General features: G+C 48.6%; 1 protein-coding gene across 1 annotated transcript; it reads right to left on the bottom strand.

The window, feature by feature from the left end:
- Nucleotides 1–587: 587 nt before the first annotated feature.
- On the bottom strand, nucleotides 588–17,768 carry LOC116946262 (uncharacterized). Its single transcript, XM_076069925.1, has 7 exons — nucleotides 17,345–17,768; nucleotides 11,339–11,654; nucleotides 9,998–10,171; nucleotides 8,688–8,816; nucleotides 7,248–8,017; nucleotides 4,746–4,922; nucleotides 588–3,283 (listed from the first exon to the last, which is right to left on the bottom strand). Exons 2-7 carry the CDS (start codon nucleotides 11,649–11,651, stop codon nucleotides 2,249–2,251), a joined length of 2,598 nt encoding a protein of 865 aa, XP_075926040.1. The 5' UTR covers nucleotides 11,652–11,654; nucleotides 17,345–17,768; the 3' UTR covers nucleotides 588–2,248.
- Nucleotides 17,769–25,399: the final 7,631 nt, after the last annotated feature.

Raw genomic sequence — 25,399 nt, 5'->3', positions numbered from 1 at the left:
GGGCCAGTTTGTAGGTGGGTGAGTCAATGGTGGAGACGATAGGACGAAGTGGTGTACCTTCTTTATGGATTTTTGGTAAGCCATACAATCTCCTGATGACGATTGCTTGTGCTGCGATAGAAACGTGATATTTTTATTATTTTATTATTTACTTCATTTTTATTATTTTATTGTTATTTTTCTATCTACGTACCGAAAGACCCAAAGAATATGAATTCCTGCAGTCACGAAAACTTTAAGTCAAGATTAACTTAATTTTTTACGAAATTGTAAAGGTTGCGGTGTCGGTGCGTTTTCATTGTCCGTACGGGTGGCACGATGGCTCGTGCACGTGATCCATTGCATCGGCGTGTTCCTGTTTCAGGCCTTGCCCGGTACACAACTGGCCAGCTCGAAACGTGGAGACAAAACCAGCGTCGAAAGGATTCGCAAACCCTGCGCTGACGGCGCCTTTTTCATTCCCGCCCATGTCGTGATGACGCAAATACGTGTGACGTTCTCTCGCACCTCCACACACCGTGTGAAGTCGTTTCGTGTGGCTTGCAACATAACATCCGCTCATAAAAATCGTTCAGAGGACAGAGGTATGTTTGACAAGGGCATTACACAATCCATGTGTGTGCGTGGTTTTTATTCCAGCTTTAAATGTTATTGTTTAGGCTTAAGATTGATTAGTTGTAAATGTACCCAAAGGTCTTACGAAGTAAAACTCAAGTGCAGGTGTACATTTATAACGCCTGTGTACGTATATAGTACATAATTATATGAAACAACAGCAAGTACAATATACAATATTTAACATTTCCAGTGTTCTTGCAGATAAATAGACAAATAGTGATATAGTTTCCATTATACCCCATTTTTATTTGTTGCACATTGACGAACGTTGTCTATCGAGAAATTGTCTTATTTTGGTCTGGGCACAATTCACAAATTGGAAGTGGATAATATTCTAACATAAATGTATGTGGATTCATAACGTGGCACAGATCTCCAAACAGGGCAAAACCGCAATGTATTGGCTTTAAAAAAAATTACAGTAGATTGTATTGTCATGTTTCGTAAAAAAAAGGCTACGCGTATTGACTGACCGCTCGTCATTTCCCAGACCTTAACCGTGCAGTGCTGCGCCTCTAAAACCGTTGCAATGATCCGCCCGTGTGGGGCGTGTTACAACGCAGCGTTCGTGAAGGCACCACAAGCCCTGGCTCCGCAAATAACTTGGCCAGAAGAGGGAGCCCTCAACCCGACTGGAGTCCCACCGAACCTCGTGTTTCTTCTCGTCCTCCCGCGCAGTTGCTGTCTCTCGAGGCCCAGTTTCCTGCTATTACCAACCCTGTGGTGATGCGTGTACCACAGCGGCTATGATGGGCATGTGGATGAAGACGAATGGTAATGATCTAATCTGGGTTTGTGGGGGGATGTCACAAGGGCTGGTTTTAGAACGAAAGAAAAACAATCTGCAATTTGTATTCAAAGTACAGCTGGGACGCATTGTCCATTCAGTTGATTAGTCGGTTATAAATAATCCGCTGCATTTGTGGTCGTCACTTACTCGACATCCTTAAAAAAACGGCGACAGCCTCAAAATTTCGCTTCACGAAGGTGGGAAACCACCATACCTGTCAACCCCTAATCGGTGCCCTACCTTATTACAGACCTTATTGGTCACCCTGTACCCTTATAAATCGCAACGTTCATCCTACAAAGTCCCATCAAAAGGGAAGAAATGCAAATAAATAGACAACAACACATTGCCGGTATTGAAAACGGCTGTGCGCCGTGTGGACCTGAACTCTCAATTGGACCTGAACTCTCAATTTCCCTGTACAAGAATACGGGGTCATAAACCGTATTCTTGTACAGGGTTTGACAGCGATGACCCCCCCCCCCCACCCCCTGACAAGCTACGCGAGGCGTGACGCGGCCGATGCCGATGACATAGCCAGCCCTGTCCAGCTCCCATCCAGCGGCATGCCTTGGGGGTGTTGCTGAGAATCCTACTCCCCCCCCCCCCAAACTATTTTAGGCGAGGCGTAGTAATTGAACGGATTATCGGTCAAGGAATGGATTACTCCCAAGTCGCATAACCTCCCATCAAGCAGCGAGACTGCAAGGCTGACGTTGACTTATCGATCGTATCAAACGTTCACTTTGGTCGTATCGAAGTGAACGTTTTCCACCACCCGGACAGACGCCTTTCATGGCGTTTTGAGCACAGAGAGGGCAGGAGGTTTGGCGCATCGCTCTACTGGTCCGGCTTCCTGCATTTGTCCCTGGAAATTCCCGAGTTCTGACTGGCGGCGCCGTGCAGCGCCTTCCTGTCGCTGACGCTCAGCTTCGCCCTGAGGCTCTTGCAGGACTTCTCCGCGATGCTCCGCACCTCCGCCATCTGACGGAAGCTGCTGTTGCCCTTGAGCTGTCGCCTTAGCGTGGACACCCGGGCGTTGAGAAACCCCCGGAGGCTCCCGCCGCCACCGCCGTCCACCTCCTTAGCCCCGGCCTCAGCCTCGCCGCGCCTCGCGCGACTCTGCCGCGTTCTCTCCCGCAGCTCCTCCAGCGCGCGGTCCCAGTCGGGCGGCGTCTCGTCGAGTCCCTCCGCCTCTTGGCCGCCGTCCTCTGCGCCGCCGCCGTCGCCGGCTTCGTCGTCTCCTCGCAGCTGGTCCAGGCAAGCGAGCAGCCAGCGCTCGAACGAGACGAGAGAGCCACGCTCGCCGGCGTCCATCGCCGCAGAGTCCCCCGCGTCTCGCAGGACGCCGTCCTCGGCCGCTGTGGCCGTGCGGTGTTCGTGGCTCGCCGGGCTGCCACGTCTCTCCTCCGCTGTGGCCGTGCGGTGTTCGTGGCTCGCCGGACTGCCACGTCTCTCCTCCGCTGTGGCCGTGCGGTGTTCGTGGCTCGCCGGACTGCCACGTCTCTCCTCCGCTGTGGCCGTGCGGTGTTCGTGGCTCGCCGGACTGCCACGTCTCTCCTCCGCTGTGGCCGTGCGGTGTTCGTGGCTCGCCGGACTGCCACGTCTCTCCTCCGCTGTGGCCGTGCGGTGTTCGTGGCTCGCCGGACTGCCACGTCTCTCCTCCGCTGTGGCCGTGCGGTGTTCGTGGCTCGCCGGACTGCCACGTCTCTCCTCCGCTGTGGCCGTGTGCTCGGCGCTCTCGGTCGGCTGCCGGCCGGTGCTGCCGCTGTTGTCGCCGCACTGCTGCGCTCGTGGGGGTGTGAGGTCGTCTGAGTCGCCTGTCCGCTCGTTGTCGTCCGGCGTCGTTTGGCTGCGAACCCAATCCAGCAGACACTTGGCGACGGGCGAGAGATGGGTTGGGGGGATTTAAGAGAGGGTGAGAGGATGAGAGGACGAGAAGGAGAGTGAGTTGTATGCAATCGAGAAAAGGTTGTTTTTAAAGATGTTTTGTAAAGTCTCCATTACACCATTGCTTGCTATGTTCAAGTTTAAGGCTTATTTTATGTAAGCAGGTGACAGCTCACGAGACTGGGATGAGTCTCATTCGTGATCTGGGTCACCAAAATGACGAAGCAATGGCAAGCGAGTACAGCAATGAAACGAATAGAAAGCTGAGCAAAACCAACCAAGTATTGGCTGGTTCATGACCACTCAATATAGGTCGGTAGCTTTGCCTATTCGTGCTGTTGGAGGAAGGTGTGTGAATACATATTCATCCTGTGGCACTTGCAAACCGCTTGGCTCGTAATGAGATTGCGATTTAAAAATCCCAATGAGATTGCGATTTAAACCCCAACTGATAATGGACACCAACTGTCGTTGATATGAATACATTAACCCCACCCCCCCTCTGGTTCTCGCACCTGATTGGCTCACAAGTGACGACATCACAGGAGGATTTCTCCACAACTCGAGTTGTCGCCTGATGATGCGAGTTGTAATTACTGGCGAAACGACATACTCGGATTTGTAAATGTGGGGTTTACTCTCCAACACACCGGTGTGCTGAACTAGTAACTATTTGGCCTGTTTTGTTTCAGTGACAAACCTTATTAATTGGCTGTGTCGGGTGGTGGTGGGTTTAATGGCACATTTACACGATCTAACCCCCCAAAAAAAAACAAACATGGATAATATTGATAATACTGCTCCACGGGTAACCTATCGCTTCAGTCCCCTGATGTCGATCATAACGAGTACCACTTTGTGGGAAGTCAACAGTGGTTGTCCTACAGATTAGACTCTTACCCCCCACCCCCCTTCATAGAAATGTGGAATTTCCACCACTGGGCTCATGAGATAAGCACCATCGCAATGCTCAATAATTATCCAGACTAAACTTTTTATTGTGCCAGGTAAGGCCCACTGAGCTTATTTATTTATCACAGACAAATACTATTAAACGCATGTTTCTAAATGTGGAGAAGGAAAACCGGAGGTTCCGGAGAAAAATCCACGCGACCACGGGGAATGAGAGACACGCAAACTCCAAATATACAGCAGCAGCAGGCGTCAGGGTCGGGATCGAACCCACGACCTCCTGCGTACCAGGCGAGGTTGTTAACATCTTCTAGCCACCGTGATGATGGAGAGAGAGAAACACGCAAACTCCAAATATACAGCAGCAGCAGGCGTCAGGGTCGGGATCGATCCCCACGACCTCCTGCGTACCAGGCCAGGTAGTTAACATCTCGCCCCAGTGGCACCCTGCGAGCTCCCTCCTGCCTAACCCACACTAGGTCGAGCGTCGCCCTCTCCCCCCGCCACCTGTGGCCGTGCCGGCGGCGAGCCTCACCCGGTAGCGTGGGGCGAGGCGGAAGGCGGCCGCGTGGTGCAGCTTGTGCAGGCACACGGGGCACAGGTGCGGCGGGCGGGCACGCGCCATCGCCGCGCTGCGCACGCCCTGCATGACGCACGCGAGCCAGCGGCAGTGCGCCATGCCGAGCAGGTGGCACGCCACGTGCACCACCGCCTGTGGGACACGGGGGGCGGGGGAGGGAGCCGGCGGGCACCGGCGGGCACCAGCGTGGTAGCCCGGCCACGGAGTCCATGAGCACGGGTCGGAATATTTCACTTTGTCGGTATCCTCCTGAGGTGGGCCTAACTTTGAGTGGTTCTGTATTAAAAATAAACATACTGGGGCTTCTGCTTTCGTATGCCTGATGTCGATGTAGAGCAACGACTACACATTCAGGTGGTCGGGCCAGACGACCGCATCAGGAGCAGCGGAGTGCACCGCTGTGATGTCTCCTCTGTGTTTGTGGATGGGGTGTTGCGTGGTCATATGTTGTATATGGTCTGTTCTGGATGACCACAGTCGCATTTCACCTGGTAAGACACTGAGCTGTATGGCTCTTTTTTTCAGAAGCGACCTGGCCACAAATGATAGCTCACCGAAGTGGCTTGTCACGTGGAAGTTTATAGCAGACAAAAGACTCTTAAACGCGTGTTGAATCTAAATGTGGAGTAAAAAACTGGAGGACCCCGAGAGAAAAAAATATCCATGTGACCACGGGGAGAAAGACATGCAAACTCGACATACATAAAGGCGTCAGAGTCGGGACCCACGAACTCCTATATCCCGGGCGAGGTTGTTAACATCGAATTTCTTAATGTAGTCAACAACCGTGAGTTGCGCGATAACCATTTCAAATGAGTTGTGTTATAAAATAATGCACTTTCATTCGCCATATTCATATTAATACATCAGTGCTGCTGAGGTTTTGCTACCTCAGGTGGTATCAATTTCTTCTCTGGCCCGTGGACTGAGCGCACAAATTGAGAACTGCAGCTGTTGACTATTGAAATAATGGTGATATATTTGTATGTACGTTTCCTTTGAGGGCAGTGCTATTGACAAACTTGTCGAGTTTTTTTGTTATTTGTGCTTGCGCACCACTGCTAAAGCAGTGTAACGGAACATGCCGTTTAAGCATTCTACTTTGATGAATCAAATTTATAAAATCGCAAATCATTTGCAGGAGTAAATGAAATGATTTCCAGTGGCGTCAGACTCCGCGATGAGGTTGATGATGCACGACTGCTGGGGAGTTTCCGGCCTTTTTAGAGTCCGAGATACTTGCCATCCCCCCCCCCCCCCATTGTTAAATGGCTTCCAATTCATCGTGTTTACAACAAGCATTTTTTTTTTAATAATCAGTTATTCATTGTTATTGAATAATTTCTACACTACATCGTCATCATCAGCCACCGTGTGCCCAAGCCACCGACCATCCTTCCCGTTCTGCCACTCCATCATTACTCTTGGCCACCGTCCCTTCAAGCGACGTGTCCTGACAAAGCCCCACTTACTTTTCTTAAAAGTTTGAAATAATCTCAATATCTCACCATTTTGCGGACTTGTCGCACGGTGCTTCACTTTTGCTCATATTTACTGTGAGCCCTCCTCTCATCTACGTCCTCCCGTGTTCCCTCCCTACCATAGGAACGTGCCAAGCGCATCATTGGCTCGGCACCACCAAAGGAATTTAGCACTGCTCCACGGAGACACTTGCGCTTTGATAGCCACATTCTCGTATTGACGAAACAAATAAGTCGGATCATTCTTGTGATTTGAAGTCATTGGTGGTATTGAAGACATTGCAACATTCACATAAAATCAGACAAAAACATATTTTTGTCGAGATGCAACCCCATTGGGGGGGGAGGGAGGGGCGCTCGAGGTGCCTCAGTCCACCGCTAAAGCCAAGTCCACGAATTTTGGTATTTTTCTTTTTACAATTAAGCGATGGGTGCCCACAGCCTATCCTTATTCATCGGGCTTGAGAGCCAGAACAGAATGCAGACAAAGGCAGATTGTGTGGTTACTACTTCTGTGTTTCTCATTTGTTGAAAGTTTGTTTCACGTCGACCGTGTCGGGCCCCCTGCTGAGTTTCTCTATGCCCCTTTCAACGAGGTCACGGGTTGTCTAGATACAAATTTGCCCCAAAATGACAACCACGCGGAGTGACGCAGTCACATCGTGTGCTAGCTGCTGACCTCTCCCTATGTGTTATGTACTATGTTGAACCTCTTTCGCACAGTGCGTAGCCGACCGCGCTCATCGAAGGTGCGGGGGGAAGGACAACAATCTCAACACAAAAAGCAGTTCGTAAGAAATGAGTTTTAAATCTCTGTTGAGGTAACTCGGCTTAAAAACAGGGCTGGGTTAGCTTGCCCAACCTTCAGGCTCGCATGCTATGCACCATCCTCAACATTAACTCCTACAATTGCTCAACAGCAGCACTCGTCGTGACGACGGAGTCCTGAGATGCCCTCATCGGAGGCATCGCTGACCTTGCACGAGTGCAGGAGGAAGTCACCGCCCGGCGTGGCGGGCAGGGAGAGGCCAGCGAACCAAGCGCGGTCGCCGCTCCGCGCAGGGTCCAGACGGGCCTGCAGGAGTCCCACCACGGCGGGCGAGTAGCGCCGCAAGAGGCTCGCGTCCGCCCACGGGCCCTGCGGCCCCCTGGGCCGACACCAGGCCTCCTCTTCCTCCTTCTCCTCCTCGTCGTGGTCATCGCTTGCATCGGCATCGCGATCCGGCGCCGTGGGGTCACTTCCCGGAGGTGGCACCTGCTGCTGCTGCTGCTGTTGTTGTTGGTGGTGGTATCGTTGCTCATATTCATTGACAAGTTGATTTTGAGGCTGCTGCTGTTCTTGCTGAGCATGCTCATCTAGCTGTTGATTTTGTTTCTGCAACAAATCATATTGGTCTTGTTGGTGGAAATCTTGCTCTTGGTGATTGTGTTGTCGATCTGGATTTGTCTGCTGCTGCCGCTCCAGCTGCTGCAGGTGTTCTTGCTGCAGCAGGTGATCTTGCGCTTGCTGCTGTTGATTCTTTTGCTGCTGCCCTTGATTGTGCTTCTGATTATGAATCTGCTCTCTATCTTCCTGTTGCTTCCGTTGCTGCCGCTGCCACCATGGGCCTCCCATGGGGAGCTCCTTGGCAAGCCGGGGCATGACGGTGAGGCCCGGCCATGGAGGAGGCCGCTGTTTATGACCGGCCTCACGCAGCCGCTTGTCGAAGTCCGGGTCGAGTCGCGCCAGGCTGCACACGGCGACCCCTGCACCGTGGTCACGAGAGTGAGTGTGGAGCGGTGGTGTTGGAGACACCGTGGTCACGAGAGTGAGTGTGGAGCGGTGGTGTTGGAGACATTGGCGCATTCTCGCGTACAATCTTGACTACGGCGCTACGTGCCGGCGTTATAGAATACGGCACTGGTGCCAACGTTGCAGGCTATGGCACTGTGAAGCCAATGCTAGACAAGGTCAAGATGAAAATGTGATCATGGCCAAAGCCAGCGATGGCGTCACACCCTGTAAGCATTTTCTACCGTCTGTCAGATCCCAAGACTGTTGCTCGGTTACTGAGCAACCTCCTAAGATCTGCCCTAACGGTATCTCGCCGTCCGGCTATAGGTCTTACCTTCAATCATTGGACCCGTGGAGACCATTCCGATTTTTTTTCTCGGAAATTGGCCTTGCCCCCAGCCTGCACACGTGCCCCACGACTGCCACGCTTTATCCCGTCTTACTAGCACCTGCCTCGGACACTTGTACTCAAATGCCGGTGACTTATTTTCGAGCCGTGACATCATTATTATTATTATTATTATCATCTCTGATCCATGACGGACAACACGCCACTAGGTACCAGTGTCAAAACAACGCGGCACTGATGCCAATGTTAATGAACGGACCGTGGCGCTGGTCTGGGCCATGGCTTGCAGGCACCTTCTGCGGGCAGGCACTTCTCAAAGACGAAGTCGGCGGAGTTCCCAGCGTACAGGTCGGCGAGAGTGAGCCCCAGTAGACAGGAGCGTCCAGGAGCTCGCAACCCCTTCAGGTAGTGCAGCAGTCCGTCTGCGGGGCGAGATGCACTTTACACGGTGCGCCCATAAACGGCTCGTATAGCTCCTGCGAGCACATCCACGCAGCGCCTACGATGAGTTCCCGCGCCTCCGATCCGCACGGTTGGGCTACGTGCGGTTGCGAAGGAAGTTCAACACAAAATCATTTTCAGGAGGATCCTGAATTTATTTGGTCATTTTGTGAATTATTAAAACAAGGCCCGGAGGCTAGAGCAATGAAGAATGTATTCACTTTTTAATGAGGTGGTCTCTTGTCCTAGTTATTTGTGCTGCTCGTGGTTCCCCACGATGGTGAACAGTAGGTTGATGGCTGTGTTCCTTGTGGGGAGGAAGCCAACATGACTGTGAAAAACCAAGGGATAAAAACCCCCAACAGTGTACAAACATAGGCAAGCGTCGTCTTGCGAAGACTAAATTATATGGCGGTCAGTAGATGATCTCATGCACACAGTGATCTGGGCACAGTTCACCAACCTGTGTCTCGCATCATTGGGTAATGGGTATGCGTTATTGCTCACTGGTAAGATTGGACTGCGTAGAGGAATGACTCACCTAACTCGTGACCGGTACTATGCCTACCCCATCCCTAATCAACTAGTGGCTAGCACTAGGCCTACCCCATGCCTAATAAGCAGGTTCATTTCCAGTCCGTAAAAGATTCATTGGTCAGATAACCTTTCATCAAGCTTTACTTTGATTGGCTCGAGAGAACTCTCGTCACCCCATTCCGTTGCCCACCCGAGTTGCTGTAGTCAACTAATGGTTAATGCATCATTGGCAACAATTGCCCGAATGGATCATGGCATTCAGAGGTGGCAACCCCGGCGCCATGGTGGCGAGATGTTAACTACCTCGCCCGGTATACATGAGGTTGTGGGTTTGATCCAGACCTTGACGCCTGTATATTTGGAGTTTGCGTTGTCTCTCTCCGCGTGGTCGCGTGGATTTCTCTCCGGTTTTTTTCCCTCCACGTTTAGAAACGTGCGTCTAGAGTATTTGGCTGCTATACATTTCCACGTGATAAGCCACTTACCGTTGAGCCATCATTTGTGGCCAGGTCGCTTCTGAAAAAGAGCTACATAGCTCAGTGGGGCTTTACCTGGTAAAATAAAAAAAAAATGGTTTTAGTTTACCGTGTGTTGGGCCCATGTACGTGGGTGTGTGCGGACTTGCCGGCGTGGATTTGCCAGTGACCGGTTCGCGCGTCGCGGCGGCAGGGGCTGCGGCTCTCGGCGACGTCGAGGGGCTCGTTGAGGCGCACCGTGAAGCCCGGCAGGAAGGCCTCGGCGTAGCCGCGCACCGCCGCCACGAAGGCGCGCGACCTCTCGCAGCCGGTGTCCGTGAAACCTGCACGAGAGTCGTCGTGATCATCGTCGTCGTCATCATCGTCGTCGTCATCATCGTCGTCGTCATCTGCGTCACGGGCTCTTGTCGTCGTCGTCGTGGGTCTCCTCAGCCAGTGCGGTGCGCTCCCCGCCCCCACCCCAATGCTTTCGAGGGAGATTCGTAGGCTGCGGCATGGATACCGTGCAGGACAAAACCATTGAATTCCCAAGGAATATATAGCGCCTCATTGTGTTGACAAAATACACGGTTACTTAAAAGCAAATGCCTTACCAAATGCACACTTATTACGTCAAAGATGCCTTACTAATCCTGCAAGGACTGGTGACGTGAACGTGATGTCTCTGTATTGTGGCCCAAGTAACCTTCGTAGTTGGATGGGTGATGACGATGCACCCTTGAATCTGCGGTGTCTCGGAGCGCTTTTAGACGTGATAAGCGACTTGCATCACAACATCTCATCATCTCATCATCTCAAGCGTTTGAGGTGCCACCCCTGTCGACAACCGTCCGTGCGTGGCACAAGGTGACTCGGCACCTGGCCTGCAGGTGAGCGTTAAGTCTCTCAGGCAGGACGCCGATAATTGCCGTGCGTAGTCCCAAATTGAGCGATTTGTAGTTCTCCCGATACGACCTTTTTGTCAGCATCCAAAATTGTAAAGAAAAAAATAAGTATAAGTTTTTACCCTTTCTGGCAATACGACAGGAGGTGTTAAGATGTTCGAACACCAAACAGAAACCTTTTGCAAGGCATCAAGTCCGCATTAACCACACACAGTACTTGTGGCAAAACATGCAAACGAACATGCTCCGATAATCTATGTAAAAGGTCTATGAACATCTTGACACTATGATGTAAAGCTTTCGTGACTGCAGGGATTCATATTCTTGGTTCTTTCGGTAAAGTCACGTAGAAGGGAAACAATAAAATAATAAAAATATGAAACATTAAAAACATTAAAAACATTAATGTTTTATATTTTATTATTTTATTGTTTCCCTTCTACGTGACTTGACCGAAAGAACCAAGAATATCTTGACACTTTGTTTTATTGCCAGAAAGGGTAAAACCCATTCTTATCATTTTGTAGTTCCTACGTGACAAATTCTGTCTCGCGATTCATCCCACCTCTGAGGGTGACGCCCCCCCCCCCACCGCCTCATCCTTACCCAGAGGCTGCAGGTGCAGCGTGGGCCGGGGGGTCCCGTGCAGCGCCCGGCACCGAGGGGGGCAGCCCATCGCGAAATCGCGGAATCCTTGCGGCTCTTCGGGCCACTGGCAGAGCAGCCACGCCGGTGGGGCGGCGGTGCGGAAGGGGCCCTCCGCGCCCCCACGGTGACACCCCGCCAGCAGGGCCCTCTCGCCCCGTGACAGGCGCTCCCGATAGCGGCCCGCGAGCGCCTGGTCCGGACCGCCCGCCAAAGCCTCCATGAGGGCGCGCGGGCCGGGGCCCGGCTCCGCGTGGGTCCACAGCGAGAGCATGAGCTGCACGCACACCGACGACGAGCAGCTTCACGTCTCTGTTGGAAGTGCGCCCGGACGGGGCCACCGCCTTGGTCAAGGAGAGAATCGAAAGCCCGGTGGAGTGCCACAGACAGGCCATGGATCCGGAACGACATCCACTCAGCATCTCACATTGCTGTGCTATGGCTATCGTACCTGCACATGCACTAATGGATTTACAATATGCAAGAAGAAGGGGTGTAATGATTGACCTCCCTCGTGACAATGCGGCGAATCGTCATCAAGCAAGATCAAGATTTAATTTAAGCATCCTTTTTTTGTATTGCGGTGAAAGTTATGGTTTCTAGTGGCGATAGAGATCACGTGAACCCATTGTCTGGAAAATGCATCAATCTAAAAATGTATTCGAACACGTATTCGATGCATGTATCTTGAGTTTAATCTGGCTTAATAGAGAGGACGATATGTCATTACCCAACCTATATTTTATAGCACCTTTAAAGTTAAAGACTTCTCAAAGCGCTTAAAAACCAAACAATATATGTGTTATAAAACACAACAAATTAAGAGATTAAAGTGAGCCAAATAAAAGACGGATATTTGTTGAATATTCAATTGAAGTTCAAAGCCTTTTCAAACAAACGCATCTTCAGGCGCAATTTAAAAAGGGTTATTGAATCAGCCAATAAATTCTTACTGAATACAATACAGGTCCACATTGTCAACCAATCCCTGCGACTTGTGAATAGTTTCATAGTTTCATTTATTTGGTATAGCCCTGTGAGCCATTCGGCTCTTGAATCGGGTGCAACCGCAACAAACAAAAAAACAAAAACATGAACAAGAAAACATCTTAAAGTGACTTTGTGCATGTGCAAACAGAAAATCCAGGAAAAAAAACATCAAAATATTCCTGAAATAGCACCGTACACCAACGCTGTGTGCAAAAATCCCAGTGGGATGCAAGTCAAATAACAACAAGAAAACTTAGATTAAGGCCATCAGTCTAACTCCGTACTACAATAAACAAAAATATGGCCAAACCAAAAAACTTTTAGAAATCACCAGAATAAAGCCATAAATGCAATGTAACAGTGATCATAGGAACTGTGACCGAATTTTTAACAATAAACTACATAAATAACATGTAACACCAAACCCTAGAGCCACAGCTGGCTGCATGAGTCACTCCACAACAACAGGAGCATCAGTCGGAGTATCACATTTTTCAATGCACCTTTAAGATCAGCACACTAAATCAAAATACAGATAATACTTTGCAGCGGTCATCCGGAGCAAAACATTTTATTTTAGGCCACTGAATAGCAGTGGCAGCTAGGGGTGTACGACTCCTCTAGAGCAGTTTTGAGTGAAGATCTCATAGGTAGTGATTCAAGTTGCAGTTTAACACGTAGGCTTTCGCGACCAATGATGACATCACCCTGCTGCTCTATTTAAGACCGGGAGCAAGCGAGGGCTTTACCATTCTGGCGAATTGCCCGATGATGCTGGATGTAATTACCAGCGAAACGTCGTACTCAAACTGTAAATGTTGTGGATTCACTCTTCAACACACCGGTGGGCTAAAGTAGTGCATTTTTTGTCTTTTGTCAACGTGACACTTTTTTTGGTGATTGGCTGTGTCGGGTGGTGGAGGGTTACGACACATTTATAAATAACGCGATCTAACCCAAAAACCTTTATTATGATTCAAGTTGCAGTTTATTGGCAATAGCATTCCAGACCCTGGGGGCATCAATAGCAAAGGCCCTTCCTCCGGTTTTTGTATGGCAATAGGGAATGTGAAGCTGGTAGATGAGCGAAGACCTGAGGTCAAATTTGTTCTTTGAAACAGAGAGGAGATCCAGCAGGTAGTCTGCGGATTTGTTTGTAAGTACATCGTGAATAAATAAGATCTGGTGCACAAGCCGTCGAACATTAAGAGATGTTAAGTTTGACCCAATGTAGAGATCACAGTGGTGAGTCCTATATGGGCAGTTCAATGCAAATCTTAAGGCCGAGTGATAGATGGAATCAAGCTTCTTCAGTACAGTACTTGGGGCTGATTTATACACGATATACAATAGAGTGACAGACCTCGGATGTCAGGAGACAGGAGGTCAGTTAAGTAATGGGGAGTGAGACTACATGAAGCAGAAATCGACTCAATTACCGGTTGTGAGCACGAGTAGTGTGAGAAGAGCATTTCAACGGCTGGTTTTAGATTCAATAAAGGTGTACATCAACGAGGTCGCCACCAAATAGCTCAGATGTCAAGAGGTCAGAGCGCTGAAAGCGGCACTGCTGAGATCCTCGTCTCAAATCGAGGTAGCAGCCTCTGATTCACCAATGTTCTCCAGCCCAGTGGGTTGATGGTCTCAGTTGAATTTTGATTTAAAGCTTTCGTGACTGCAGTAATTCATATTCTTAGCTCTTTCGGTAAAGTCACGTTGAAGGGAAACAATAAAATAATAAAATATATATAAAACAATAAAAATTCTCACGACGTTTCGACCATAACACAAACGGTCGAAACGTCGTGAGAATTTTTATTGTTTTTTATATATATTTTATTATTTTATTGTTTCCCTTCAACGTGATCTCAGTTGAGTCACGAATGACTGCACAGAGACCAAAAACAAATCTGTGATTTTGTTTTCGCGCGCTTAATTTGGTCAAATGCCAGCCCGCAGAATTTCAAATATATGTTTGACTTTTCACGTGACCAAAAACATGAATCTTACTGGCAGAGCGAGTGGGAAAGTGCCTCCCTCCACTTGGAAAACTAATTTGTTTCGAACTGCTTTTTGTGTTCAATTGGTTCTCATTCTCCCCCGCACTTACAATTAGCGAAAGAAGTTCAACATACACACTGTGTTGACCAGAAGCCACTGAAAGGGAAATTGTGGCTCTGTGTTATCCACTTCCACGGACCATTATCTAACATAATGGGTTGCTCTGCTCAGCGAAAAAATATTATTCGCCTTGTCACAGCATGCTGATAGCACGATCGGGAAAACATTGTGTGGGAAGAGACAAGAAGAGGTGTGGACCAACTTCCCAGCATTGGGATAGGGGATGAGGCTACATTCATGAATACTTCAGAGGCAGATTACACATACACTTGTTACTTCATTGGTAGGGGCGTAAAAAGGTCTAAACAACAACTCCCAAGATATCTGAATTCTAATTCAGGAATGTTCAAGTTAACGTCTGGAACTAAACACGGATCACCTCTGTTTTTTTATTTTACTGAATTAATTTGTAACAAAAATAAGAATATACCGTTGCATCTATCATTCAGCGTCAGCAAAAGACGTAGACGACGGCCCCCGTGGCTCGTGGCTCAACCTTTGAAGATTTTAGTCTCCTACAGCGTATTTCAAACAGTCGGTGTTGAGGTTCAGTGATGGACAGGGATTAGTGTTGGAGAGTGGATGCTGCTATGCCATGTTGAGGCATAGGCTCGCACAACTGACTTGACCTGGGACTACGGTTCTAAAGTCCATCTCTGGTTTTTGCCTGGCAGTTAATGCACATTGGTGTTCATTACTTTTTTTATTGAAATCGCTAAGTGGCTAGAAACAGTGTCAGGTTAGTGCTTTCAATCTATCGTTGGGTGGAGCTTATCTGTTTAAAGTAAGTGGTGGAAATTCCACATTCCTGTGGTAGGCACGAGTCTCTCCATAAACTGTTGACCTTTGCCGCGAAGTGGTACTAATTTTTATCAACCCTGGAGGGGTGAAGGGCTGAATCGTTCCCCACCTGTGATCTTCCGATTGTAATCCATGCATTGTAATGTTTCTCCACTCGGAAATAGTCATTGAAACAAGGACAGTAGATTCGTACGGTTGGCTACATACGTTGTGAAAGAAGTTCAACGTCATACAATGTAGGAGTGCGTTTCTAAAGGCTGAGCTGTGCTACGAGAGTAAGGTGCAAAATGTTCAATGTTTGTGTTGAGCAAGTCAGCTCAACCCAGGTCTCCTTTGATAGAGCAGCTCCTGGTATCTGTGGACTTGTATTGAGTTGTAAAACTCTAACCGAGAATTGAGAGTCAGCCAGCCTAGCTGGCATTGCAGAGTCACGTATCTGTCACAGCTGCTACCATCACCACCACCACCACCATCATATGCAGAGTCATTATCAAAAGCATTGTTTTGAAATGTGTCCTGAGATATAAATGAACAATATTGAGATATAATAATAGGGTTTTTCCCATTTTTTTCTGGCAACAAAAATGAAACTTTCTTTTTACGCAGATTCATGTCTGCTTTTAACCACAATACTTGCAGTCAAAATGCAAACAAAAAACACACTGATAATATTGGCGTCATCTGGTCGAGCACCAATTGAGACTAGGCTCTCAAGGAAGCTGTCTGGTGTGGACCAATCAGTTTCAAGGACAATGCATATATTATCCGAGTGTGTTTTTTGTTTGCATTTTGACTGCAAGTATTGTGGTTAAAGCAGACATGAATCCTCGTAAAAAAAGGCTTCAGTTTTGTTGCCAGAAAAAAGGGGAAAAACCCTATTATTATATTTTGATACTGGCAAAGGAGGTCTAATGATGAAATGTTGAGATATTTTCAAACCTTAATATCAGGTTTGTGATCGTTGATTGTATTGTTTGTGAGAGCCCTTGTGAAACTGCAGAGTTGAGGTTTGTCCACTGTACTAGGATAAACCATTTCCAGGCCAGACTTCCCGGACGGAGATGATGATGACATGGAGACGATAATGGCATAATGATCACCCAATTTACGTTGTCCGACATTCTTTTTTCCACGTTAAAGCAGACGTTATAATTTGTAATAATTACTTTTTTGGACTTGGTGGCATACATCCAAATGCACTGATCACCATCGCAAAATAAAAGCGTGGGGATTTTATGCGGCAAATTTCACAGCGACAGAGGCACTTCAACATGCAACGCATTTACTCTGGAATGCCCTTCTCAACGGTACGACATGTTGATGTCAGTGGGATGTGTGTGCTTGGTGTGAATGGTGTGTACGTGTGTGACGGGTTATAGGCAGAGGGCAGGACAGAAACATCCATAGTTGTACCGTACAGTGCTACGACTTTCATGTCCCCTGCCTTCGCCAATGTGCACAGCATGGTGAAGTATAGCCAACTAACTTACACGACTCACATGACATGGCGGGGGCCTCATCCAGCAGTGGATTGACAAGAATGAAAGCATAACTGAGTGTGCGCGTGTGTCGGTACGGTTACACGTGCGAGCGCGTGCGTGCGTGCGTGTGTTCAGAGTGGGCGTGAAACACGTGCACCTCCGATTGGCACGGTTGACCACGTTCGGTGCGAAAACAGGTCCCTGCAGGGTGGGCTGGTAGGACAAGTCTCTGCGCTATTGCTGATTTTACACCCAACAGCACGAGATTTCACTTCGTTAAAGCATTGAAAGGGGACGGACGGACGGACACATTAATCTATTGCAGGCTGGTACACTCAGTTTACAACTTCGTTCCTACCAGTATAAGTTTCAACATACATACATACGAGTCATAACCTAAGCAAGAGCCGGGGCGATTTGATGGTCCAACTCAAACCCTCGCTGACATCCCTCCACTATTGGCCGTGGCTACCACTATAATATCCACGTCTGCCCATCGTGTCCCTCGTCGTGTGCCACAAACAAACACAAAGGCCCACGCGTCCAACCGCTTGCGGTGGATGGTGCGACTCACGTGAACGACTCCTCTGGAGAAGGAGCCGTGATGAGCTCGATCCGAGACGGCACTTGCGCTATCCACGCGTCACTTGTGGCCGAACGAGGTCCCACTCCCCGGAGTTTGCCGACAGCTGCTGAGTTTTCCGACGACAGCCGTCGCCCTCGACACGTGCTGTAACCGCACCTCCCGCACGTCACCGCTTCGTATTCCGTGAAGAGAGGAGGGACCGAAAGACCCAAGGAGTAATGGAGGAGGGCTACCGCGTGACGCCGAGTTTCCTCTCCGCATGACGCGCAGAGATTTCCATCACCCCCCAAATTCACCCCCCCCCCTCCCTCGGGTCCCACAATCTCCTCCCAGGTCGGCTGGGCTGATTGTTTCAGTCGTACGGCAAGGCAAAAAGGGTTCAGTGACACAGAGCGGAGAATGAGAATATTTATTCATACTGGAGTAATCCTATGAGCTCTCAATAAGTGTTCGTGTCCTTCTCATAGATGTCCCAGTTAAGAACGTTGAAACAACAAACTATACAGCAACAGACACGACAGTCGTGCAAGTAAGGTAAACAAAGCACCCAAACACACAAGTAAAACTCAACCATCACCATCTTACCAGGCAAAGCCCACTGAAGTTTTAACTTATTTTTCAGAAGCGACCTAGCAATCACAAAAATGATAGCTCAACAAAGTGGATTATCACGTGAACATTTTTTAGCAGCAAAATTATCTAAATAAGAGTCGGGGGAGGTGGGGAAAATGCTGTTTTTACCAAACAGATAAAACATACAATCGCACCATCAAAATAAACAAATGAAGAGTACTGCTAACAACAACAACATTCAAATTGCAGGATGCATGCCATAGAAATTAAAATTGGAATCATCAGCCATGATGAAGTGACTGCTGGATGAAGGACTCCCTAGACGCCACGTCTTATCATCCTGCCAAATAATAAACCATTTTGTTGTATCCTTCTGACCCACTCCTACTGGACATCTGTGAAAAGAGCTTTATAGCTCATCGGATTCCTACTGCAGTAGAAATAAATATTCTGATTCTGATCTTAACACCTCAAATCGAGGTGATTAAATGGTTCCATCTCCCTTTGGTGTGCATCTCAGATTCACGATTCTCCATCCTCCCTTCCTGCCACGTGCACTTCCCAAACACATTCACTCTTAAATTTTGATTTAAAGCTTTTGTGACTGCAGTGATTCATATTCTTGGTTCTTTCGGTAAAGTCACGTTGAAGGGAAACAATAAAAGAATAAAATATATATAAAACAATAAAAATCTCACGACGTTTCGACTGCAACACAAGCAGTCATCATCAGGTGTGAAAACCAACGGCAAGAACATTTGAAAGAAGTGGCGGTTTGCAGTTAAAGATGTTCAATATGCACCAAAAACTCATTTCTTTAGAACTGCTTTTCGTGTACTTGGTTTGTTGTCCTTCCCCCGCACCAACGATTGGCACGATTGGCTACGTACGGTGGGAAAGAGGTTCAACACACATCCAAACTGAAATCCTGAACTGGGTCAAGAAAAAAGAACTTCGCCAAGTCTGAAGCTCTCTTATCGGAGCCTGCTGCCTGCTTGTTGTGCCGAACCCGTGTTTAAACCATTTCCTATGCGCACACTGCTGAGCGAAAGGCTTTGTTTGTCTTGGCGTGTCGTGACCTCAGAAGGATACTTGACTTGGCACGACGAGGCCACCTTAGCCCCGGCAGGCGTTCAGGAAGGGGAAATCTGGGCGGGTGATTTAACTCCTGGCGAGCCCTCCTGCACAGTTGCTTCACGAGCGGCACGCGGCCGCTTTGCCGAACGTGCACACGAACAGGAATACAAAAAAAAAGGGAACGACGCCGTCGAAAGTGCATTTTGGCGTCATCTGGTCGAGCACCAATTGGGTCGAGGCTCAAAAGAAAGCCGTCCCTTGGTGTGGACCAATCAGTTTCAAGGGCAATGCATCATATCATAGTATGTTTTTTTTCTTTGCATTTTGACTGCAGGTATTGTGGTTAATGCAGACATGAATCCTCGTAACAAAAAGGTTTCGGTTTTGTTGCCAGAAAAAAGGGGAAAAACCCTGTTATTAAGCATCGACTTACACATGGCAAACGATTCCTGCAATGTGGGAACAACAACAACAAATCAACACGTAGTAGCAGGCTTTCGCGAGCAGTATCATCCATAATACATGTTTTTTTGGGTTAGATCACGTAAATATATATAAATGTGTCGTTAAACCCGCCACCACCCGACACAGCCAACTAGTAAGGGTTGTCACGTAAACATAACGTGCCAATTCGTTACTAGTACAGCACACCGGTGTATTGGAGAGTAGACCCACTAGCTTCATCTGGCTGTCGCCTGATGAAGCTAGTTGTAATTATGGCGAAACGTCGTATTCAGATTGTAAATGTTGTGGCTTGGCTCTCCAATACACCGGTGTTGCTGTACTAGTGACGAATTGGCCACGTTCTGTTTACGTGACAACCCTTACTAGTTGGCTGTGTCAGTTGGTGGGGGGTTTAACGACACATTTATATATTAACGCGATCTAATCCCCCTCCCCCCCCAAAAAAAAAGACCTGTATTATGAACAATTCAACACATTTGTCAATAAGACTGCCCGTTTAAATTAAGCCTAGAGTGGGGGGTTTTTGTTTTATTATGCGGCAAGAACGCCGCATGCCACCTCTAGAATAGATACAAGTCGTGAGAGCGAGCCTGTCGTGGCGAGTTCTGCTGTTGAACACTTGAGCGAGTCAATGTTGACGATGGAGCATGAGCAGATATATTTAAGCCGAGCTACTTAAATCTCGATGGAAAACTCGTGTCTTTAGAAGTGTTTCTTATTGTTGTGTGTAGTTTGTTGTCCTTCGCCCGCACCTTCGATTAGCGCGGTTGGCTCGGAGCCGTCCATAAATGACGTCACGGCGTCACACAAAGTCAGACCCCCACCCCCTCAAATTTGACGTCACAAAGCTCTGCCCCCCCCCCCCAAATATATAAAACATGCTTCAAATCTCTTTAAACTATTGTCATTGTAGTGCGTATTTAATGTGGCGCTGCACTCTGATGTTGTAGGAGAAAACATTTATGTAAAAAAAGTCGATTTTATTAAATAGAACGTGTTGTCTATATTTATTTAAAGTTGCGCATTTTGATGTGACGTCACATTTCTCAAACCCGCTTGTCACACATCGTCACAAATGTCTGACCCCCTCCCCTAGGTGCGTGACGTCATTTATGGACGGCCCCCTACGTACGGCGCGAAAGAAGTTCAACGTGCGTACAGTACAGTTCGTACATACACGGGTTAAACTTAACCCTGCCCGTGCCAGGTCGACAATGGCAAGGTATCGCTGACAACGTCCGTCACGTTTCCCTTGCACGGACTCAAAACGCGAGAACTGAGTCTCAATTGGCCGTCAACCTGGGTTCAATAAGCGTCGCTGAGCGATTCGCCCTGGGTGCGCGCCTCGCTGCTGTTTCAGTGGCGAGGAAGGGCCGAAACACATTTCCATCCCACCTCCACGAGTGGCGGCGACCTGCACCGATCTCGCAAATCGGAAGGTGTGATCCCAACGCGTAGAGAGCTGATGCAAAACAATTGCCGGCTTTATTTCCACAACCCTGAGCGAACACAATGCATGACGTACGTCAACAGAGATCTTGTGCGTCTTTAATGGGCCACGTCTCTTTTTGTGTGCACCGCCCGGAGAAAGTGGCGTGGGGTGTAGGTTGCACCGACGTTCGCACCGTTCGGAGCCACGCGCGCTCATCGGAGGCGCGAAATAAGTTCCACGTGCATCACATCCTTGCGGTGGTAACCACCAGCATGTCACTCCCACGTCAGTGTTTCTCCGTTTGGTGCGCGCGGTGGACACGTGGTCGTCGTAGACCACGGTCATTCCACTGCTGGATGAAAGGCCTCTCAAAGCTGTGGTACGTAGCTTGGGGGTGGAGGTGGTGTGGCGTGGAAACAAGTGGCAGCATGCGGCCACTGCTGTGCCTGCAACGTGATGTGAGATTTCCTTTCTGGACGATTTAGATCTGGGAAGGGGGTGATTGGTATCAGGCTGCAGACCACGTGGCGTTGTAACCGACATGCCTGCTGCTGATTAACAGGAGGAAAACTTTGAAACGATATATTTTTCTTCCAATTTTATCCAGATTGCGCCTATTGGCGTCACGCCATGAGACAAAAAAAAATTCCAATCGCAGAGACGTACAAACCCGTCGTGTTATAGAGACCAACCTACGGAAGTGGATAATGCAGAGCTAATTCTAAAATCTTTTGAGGTCACATCTGGTCCACAAAGTGGGGGGAGTGGGAAGCACTTTCCCATGCGCTCTGCATTTGAGAATAATCTTTGTCGCGTGACAGTCTCAGAAATAGAATTTAGCCAAATTGAGAACAAAACAAATTTCAATGAAGTTGTTTTTGACGCACAATCATCGTCGGTGACTATAATGGAACCCATCCATCACGAATGATCGCCCGCAGTAAACCGGACGGCTCAGCTTTGCTTGTCCCAGCCCTCTCACCTAAAATCCACCAGGCCCTCAGCCAAGAACACTTCCAGGCGACGGCTTTTATTCGGGCCGAGGTGCCGTCCACAGTGTGGAAGGACCATAGGTGCCACTCGCTACTAACAGGACTTTCCCGAACCATTTGTTAGGACTATTCGGGGAATCTTTGTCTTTTGTAGACGGGCCACTTGCCTGGACTCCACCGCCGCTGACCACATCTGACCCACCCTTACTGGACATCATTGAAACAAAGAGCTTCATGGCTCAGCGGATTCCTCCAGCACATAAAGACTCTGACACGTTTCCCCGCTGCCACTCGAACCACAACAAACGGAAGCGCGTCGTCGCCGCCGCCGCCGCTCAAAGGCATCCTGTTGTCAAAGGAAGTCCGAGGCAAGGCGAGGCATCTCGTCCACGGCGGGACGGGAAGCGGCGTGCAGACATGCGGCAGCGAAGGGGGTGGGGTGGGAGCCCTGGGGAGAGAGCCCTGGGGAGGGAGCCCTGGGGAGGGAGCCGTGGGGGATGGAGCCCTGGGGGAGGGAGCCCTGGGGAGGGAGCCCTGGGGAGAGAGCCGTGGGGAGGGAGCCGTGGGGAAGGAGCCGTGGGGGATGGAGCCCTGTTTGTGAGTTTTGGTCGAGTGAATGTGCGCGCTTCGCGTATGCAGCACAGAAGCGCTGCAAAGGCAAAGATCCCCGGTATGGCGTGAACAGACTGTTGGGGGCAAGTGCTGTTAGCGAGTAGCAGGTCCTATGAAGGCCGACGCGGCACACGAGTGAGTGGGTGGCCAACACCACGCCCAGCCGCCTTTGTCTCCCTCGTGGCGATATTTACACACCGCGCCAGGTACTCATTTGAGGCTGAGTCGACCTAGGGGAGGCCCAGCACCGGCTCAGATAATCGTCACTGGCGTTGTCTATGAGCCGAGCGGGAATCGAACTCGGGTCGCCGGGTTCGTAGCGCAGCGTAGCGCTAACCGCTGCACCACCGCTCCCCACAGAAGCGCCCCTCGTGCAGACTACTTGTGCTACTACATGTAGTAGCTACTTGTGCTACTACATGTAGTAGCTACTTGTGCTACTACATGTAGTAGCTACTTGTGCTACTACACATGTAGTAGCACAAGTAGCTACTACACATGTGTAGTAGCTACTACACATGTGTGGTAGCTACACCTGTGTAGTAGCACAAGTAGCTACTACACATGTAGTAGCTAAATATGTAGTAGCTACACACAAGTAGCTACACATGTGGTAGCTACTTGTAGCTACACATGTGGTAGCTACATGTGTGGTAGCTACACGTGTAGCTGCTACATTTGTAGTAGCTACGGGCCCCGCACTTTCAAGGGCCCCGCGCTAAATGCTTTCAAGCTATCAATTCCCATTCAGTGATTCTACACTTGCTCTATTACTATAGTACTATACCGCCTTATACTTTTACGAACGACTGGGTGTTTAAGGTTAGCGATTTGTCGTATTATCTGGCTGTATAGCAAATGAAAAAAATACAATTACTTTACTATGCAAGTAAAAAATTTGTGTTTTCATATTTACGTGTTTTTTTTTATTACTAATGGCCCATTTAGAAGATGCTGCAAGCCCCGCTTGGTCCGGCACTGGTCTGGAGGGGTCTCGTTCGGGGCCAGAGAAGCGACCGGCATAGACGAATCAACGTCGCGTGTTCGACCGATAGTTGCTGTGCACATCTCAGTCTGCGGCCGATTGGAAACTCGGAGTTGTATTGCACAAATTGTAATTATCAATTTCACCCCCCACTCACCGCCCCCCCCCCCCCAAAAAAAAAGGTTTGCTATGAATACAAAGAAACTCACAAATAATAATGAATACTGTATATAGAAGCTGCTGATACACATTCGGGTTGTGTGTGCACCAAGCACATTCGTGTCGATGTTGATGTCCCATGTTTTCTTGGGGAGCCCAATTGAGGTTTATTTCTTTGCTGCAGATGGATTGTTACAGTTTTTTTTGCATTGTACAGCGTGTCCATAAAAGTATCCTCTAATACAAAATAATTCGAATTCGCAGGGTGAACTAGGTCAATACACCTACGTGATATATGTTAATCATCGGGCACATGCGTCGTGTAAGAATTTGTATGGTAAAAGACGACTGCGAGTGCTGGGGTTTGAGAAACCCTCGATTATAATTATTATTATTAACCTCTCCATGGATGTGGGCTAGAGTGGCCCACATTGGCTGATGTCGACCAAACCTGCAAATATTTCTCAGTATGTGCGTACGTAGAGTTCCTTTCAACATACATAGAACCAGCCGGCCTAGATGGGTTGTGAAGATTATGTATCGTCTACTGTATTAAAGTTCAACACACATACTGTGCTGTGGGTTCCAGATCTCGGTACCAATCAATTCCTGCCACCTGAACACAGGTAGCCGGTCCGTGGATGTGAGTGTGTCGCGGTAGTGTAGCGGGGTTAGCACGCTGCGCTAGGAAGCCCGCAAACCGAGTTCGATTCTCGCTCACGGTCGACACCAGTGACGATTGTCTGAACTGGTCCTGCGCCTCCCCTAGGTCGACTCGGCCTCAAATGAGTACCTGGTGCGATGTTTAAACATGAGCTTTTGGGGAGACAAAGGCGGTCGGGCGTGATGCTGTGGTGCTGGAAACACCACCACCCCCCCCCTTCGTGTGCCGTGCTGGCCCTCATTGGTCCTTGCTAACAGTAGTTGCCCCAATATTCTGTTGTTCAAGGCTCTAGGGAGGGTCATTGTCGTTGTGCTTGACCCCCGGTGCTCTGGCTATACTGGGGCTGCCCGGGTGGCAACTCCAGTATGGACAGAGAGATGTCACATGAAAGGAAGACATTGATACGTACGGTGTGAAATAAGTTCAACATATATATCTCTAACGCTCAATGTTTTTTTTTATTGATAAACACGAAGAGATTGTAAAAATATTTTTTCACGTTTTAAAAATTAACTATTTACAGGAAAGGGCAATGTTTATCATAGAAGAAGAACACAATTATGATTAATGATAAAAATAGACAAGCATTTTTTCGTTAAAGGTGGAGGGATGTTATTGCAGGGTCAACACTCGCACAACAGCAAATTCGTGTTTACTATACAGGATATATTGCCAAAACGAATGATTAATCATTTTATAGAAACATTATAATAGCCAATGGCTGCCGAAGGCTCAACACTTGACAAGGATCTTTAGCCTACTCTACAAAATTTAAATAATTCACTGCCTTTAAATATTTCACCAAAATGTACAAAGGTGCAAGGTTGTGGTTTCAGGGTCCAATGCTCAATCAACAGAAAACTTGCATCTATTTTCCATAAAATAAACGTTAACCCATCTGCAGCACAGGGCAGTACATACACGCACCTGTTGACAACATTGGGAGAGGGCCCAGTTATATTTTCCATCGATGTCTAAACATCGATATTTCCAATGTATTGATGTATGTTTTCTTTGTCCATGCCTTCGTGCCATGCTGCAGCTGAGGTAGGGACGGGCACACACCTCTATGAGTGATATGGTC

The sequence above is a fragment of the Petromyzon marinus genome, chromosome 26 (assembly GCF_048934315.1).
Source record: "Petromyzon marinus isolate PM22_M1 ecotype Great Lakes invasive population chromosome 26, UKy_Petmar_22M1.pri1.0, whole genome shotgun sequence".
In the NCBI taxonomy this organism is placed as follows: Eukaryota; Metazoa; Chordata; class Hyperoartia; order Petromyzontiformes; family Petromyzontidae; genus Petromyzon; species Petromyzon marinus.
The sequence above is the reverse complement of the archived record's forward strand: the minus strand, read 5'-3'. Positions and strand labels throughout refer to the sequence as shown.

Bases quoted from the DNA above. Each gene is read 5' to 3' on its own strand.
- LOC116946262 (XM_076069925.1), bottom strand. From the start codon at position 11,651: ATGCTCTCGCTGTGGACCCACGCGGAGCCGGGCCCCGGCCCGCGCGCC. The intron at 8,817-9,997 runs GCAAGTCCGCAC...CTCGCCCCGCAG, and splicing joins TCACTGGCAAATCCACGCCG to ACGGACTGCTGCACTACCTG. The intron at 8,018-8,687 runs GTGCCTGCAAGC...ACCACGGTGCAG, and splicing joins GAAGTGCCTGCCCGCAGAAG to GGGTCGCCGTGTGCAGCCTG.